This window comes from Trypanosoma conorhini, assembly GCF_003719485.1.
Source record: "Trypanosoma conorhini strain 025E chromosome Unknown Tco_14.4_contig_01232, whole genome shotgun sequence".
NCBI lineage: Eukaryota > Euglenozoa > Kinetoplastea > Trypanosomatida > Trypanosomatidae > Trypanosoma > Trypanosoma conorhini.
The window spans coordinates 1-3,170 of NW_021705328.1; the positions used below are offsets into that span (position 1 = coordinate 1).

Here is a 3,170-nt window from a genome sequence, read left to right on the forward strand (position 1 = left end):
GTCCCCTAACGCTCCCTATTAATAGGAGCAGCAAAAAGAAAAAAAGAGCGACAAAAATCAAAATAGAAGGCACGGCAAAGGCACAAACGCATATAATACACAACAAAGACGGAAATTAAAAAGCAAAAAAAAAGGCTGCTAGAGGGGCTCAGAGGACTGTGGCGCCTTGCGTGCTGCCAGCCACTGCCGCACATGCCGCCTCCCCTTGCAAGTGTGTTCGGCAGCGGGAGGGCCCACAGCCAGACGGCGGAGATCAGCCGCGGAGTGAGCGGCCAAAGCAGCGCCGCACCGGCACCGTAAATGTCCCTCACTTTGTCGCCGAGCATGCATCGTGCAAACTGTTCAATTTGAAATGGGCCAGCGACACACACACACACACACACACGCCAGAAGAAGTGCGTCAGCTGCAGACCGTGACGCGAGCAAAAGGCACCGCAGCGATCAGAATGACGAAAACACAGACGACGATGAGAAAAAATATGTTTGTGACACTGATCCCCCAAAAGAGTCATCGAACGGTCTTCCGGCACAGCTGCCGAAGCCATTCCCTTTCACAATGCACCGAGCACAAGGAACCACCCAGCAGAGAGACTGACACACGCAAAGACAAATGTGCGGTGTGGGCCCATCGCAAAGGCACGTCCTCACTCCACGGCACGGCCCGCCAATTCCTTCGCGTGCCTTCCTCGCGCCCTCTCATTGGGCTGTGCCTCGGGCACACCGCCGGCAACTGGCCCCTTCGACGAGGCGATTTTTGCGAACTGGCGTGTCGCGGCGCCAGACGGTGGTCGCGCCCTCCCCCAATAAAAATGAAAAGTGCCGTTGCCGCAAGGGAAGAAGTAAAATCCAGCACGCATTGCCGCCGAGGCAACGCCTTCCAGCAGCAGCCCTGACCCCACAAGGAGCGCCCCGCAGGAATCGAGGAACGAGAATTTGCCAAAGCAGCCAATCGGCCCCAAGATTCCCAGGCCGGGTTTTTGCGGGAAAAGCGTGCATTACAACTGTGACCGGCAGCGTGATGCAAAGACGCACACCGCCGAAAACAAAAACAAAAAACAGGAACCGCAAACACGTACACGCCGGCAAAATACACTACTTTGTGTGTGCGGAGTCCACGAGTGGGAAGCTCATTGATGGAAAATCGTCTCCCAGAAACAAACAAACAAACCGGCCGCGGTCGCGGCGCTGGTCCAAGTAAAAGCCGAAGGCTGCGAGAACAGTCAGAGTCATCAAGGCAGCGCCTCCCACTAGCGCACGCCTCAATTGATACGCGGTCACCTTCGCGTGTAGCTGCCACATTTCGACGCTAACGCCAATAGACTCCTGGCGGCGGCGGCTGCCAAAATAAGCGGCAGCACCCACAGCAATCACGCTCGCCAAAAGGCGGCGTTGAGGGTGGAGTTGAATACTCACTTTTCCCAACATCCGGAAGGCATGCCCAGGAATCCTTAACAGCCCCACAGCTCATCGTGTGTGTCCGAGCATTCTACCCAAAAGTCGTGCCGAGAGCGGGGCCAGGTTATTTGTCACGACGCGACTGCACACACTCAGCAAGGCTAATCGACACGGAGATGTTGGACTGTGACACCGTTGGAAATCGGCGCATTGCAATCCTCGCCGTGCTTGTCGCAATTGAAACCATTACGCACGTCTTCTGCAGTGAGGTTGAGGGTTTGCGGGACATTGAGCTCCAGTAAAGCCCTCTTCAGCAACCGGCGTGTGCTGGGTTGTGCCACCAAAGGCCCCCCGAAGCCCCACCAGGGCAAACAACCCCTCCACCTTTTCCAATGAATCCTTCAACGCAGCAGAGCCGCCAAATTTCAGGTGAACGCCGTTAGCAAATGACAACCCCAGGCGCAGTGTTGGACCTGCACGCATTGAGGCATTGGCATGCACGCCAAGGAAAGCCGGCGCCTCGTGAATGGCCTTCAGAGGGTGCCACGCAGCAACGGCAGACCTCCCAGCGGTGTGGCTCCCCTCAACCAGAGGCGGGGGCGGTGCGGGCGGGTAGTCTGTTTGCTTTTAGGTTCCCCCAAAAAGGGAGGTAATCCCGTGACGCAGGCGCCTTGTGGCACTCGGTCCACAATCGCACCTCAGAGGCCGCCCAAGCGCATTTGCACAACTGCGTCCGGCGGTTGTGGTGTCAGGCTCGGCACTGAGACGCCTAAAAGACACTCATCCAGGACGGCGCCGGTGCCGTGGCACGTGTCCCCCACAGACTTGGCAGCTGCGAGGTGCATGGGCGGCAGCTGTGCGTGGCCAAACAGCCGGGAGGCTCGCGAAGAGGAGGGGTCCAAGTCCACAGAGCATTTGACGTCGGCCGGCCCTGTTGCCGCCGCATCCGTCACGATGGACCCCCGAAGCAAAAACAAAAGCAAAAGGCGTATAGGGCAGGTGGTCTCACAAAACGGTGTACATTACCCGCAGGGACGGATGCATCTGCCTCGTCTCCCACTGGACGTCCGCAGGCACAAACGTCGTTTACATTTCGTTGGGAGCTTCACCGTCTCGCCGTTGTTCCCTCGCCGAAACACCCACACACACACACACACACACATTGTACCTGCACCACAAACAACTCCGAAGCCCCCACCCCCGCAAGGGGGAGTTTACCCCCAATTGCTCCGCTGCCCCTGCAAAAACACAAAAAAGCCCCGCAGAATAAAGCAAGGCGGCCCCCTCCCGCACGCACTCCTTCAGTCGGCAAAAGAGGAGGAGGAGGAGGAGGGCGGCGCCAACGTGCCCACAGCTCCAGGCTGCTCGCCCGGTGCGTGCTGCCCAAGCAACGCACGGAGCAGGCGCACATACGCCCAGGATGGCAACTCATCAAGAGACAGAAGCGCCAAAAACATCGTTTGCTCGAGGCCCTCAGGGACGAATTCGGCTGCACCCACTGCGGCGGCACACCAGCCAGAACGACGCCATGCACAAAAAGAAAAAAGCGAGGGAAACAATGCACCAACGCAAAAAAAAAAGACAGCATAAATTCGGTTGGCCCCACGATTTATGGGCGGTGCTGGGCACCAACCCATTGCCGTCGCCGCTGGTAAACTTACCTCGGCCTGCAAAACCACACACTGCTTTGCCCAAACTCCCCCTCCTACACACACAGCGATATAAACTAAGAAACAAAGAGAATATTGTTTATGAGGTATTGTTGGCACACATCC

At 57.4% G+C, this 3,170-nt stretch overlaps 3 protein-coding genes across 3 annotated transcripts, besides 2 other annotated features; 1 reads left to right on the top strand and 2 right to left on the bottom strand.

Moving 5' to 3' along the window:
* Positions 1–363: 363 nt before the first annotated feature.
* Positions 364–385: a microsatellite.
* Positions 386–479: 94 nt separating this feature from the next.
* On the top strand, positions 480–893 carry Tco025E_09694 (uncharacterized protein; the record flags this gene model as incomplete). Its single annotated transcript, XM_029376504.1, has 1 exon — positions 480–893. One exon carries the CDS (start codon positions 480–482, stop codon positions 891–893), a length of 414 nt encoding a protein of 137 aa, XP_029223380.1.
* A 199-nt stretch (positions 894–1,092) lies between these two features.
* Tco025E_09695 (uncharacterized protein) lies at positions 1,093–1,425 on the bottom strand (the record flags this gene model as incomplete). Its single annotated transcript, XM_029376505.1, has 1 exon — positions 1,093–1,425. One exon carries the CDS (start codon positions 1,423–1,425, stop codon positions 1,093–1,095), a length of 333 nt encoding a protein of 110 aa, XP_029223381.1.
* A 1,105-nt stretch (positions 1,426–2,530) lies between these two features.
* Positions 2,531–2,557: a microsatellite.
* Positions 2,558–2,696: 139 nt separating this feature from the next.
* Tco025E_09696 (uncharacterized protein) lies at positions 2,697–3,032 on the bottom strand (the record flags this gene model as incomplete). Its single annotated transcript, XM_029376506.1, has 1 exon — positions 2,697–3,032. One exon carries the CDS (start codon positions 3,030–3,032, stop codon positions 2,697–2,699), a length of 336 nt encoding a protein of 111 aa, XP_029223382.1.
* Positions 3,033–3,170: the final 138 nt, after the last annotated feature.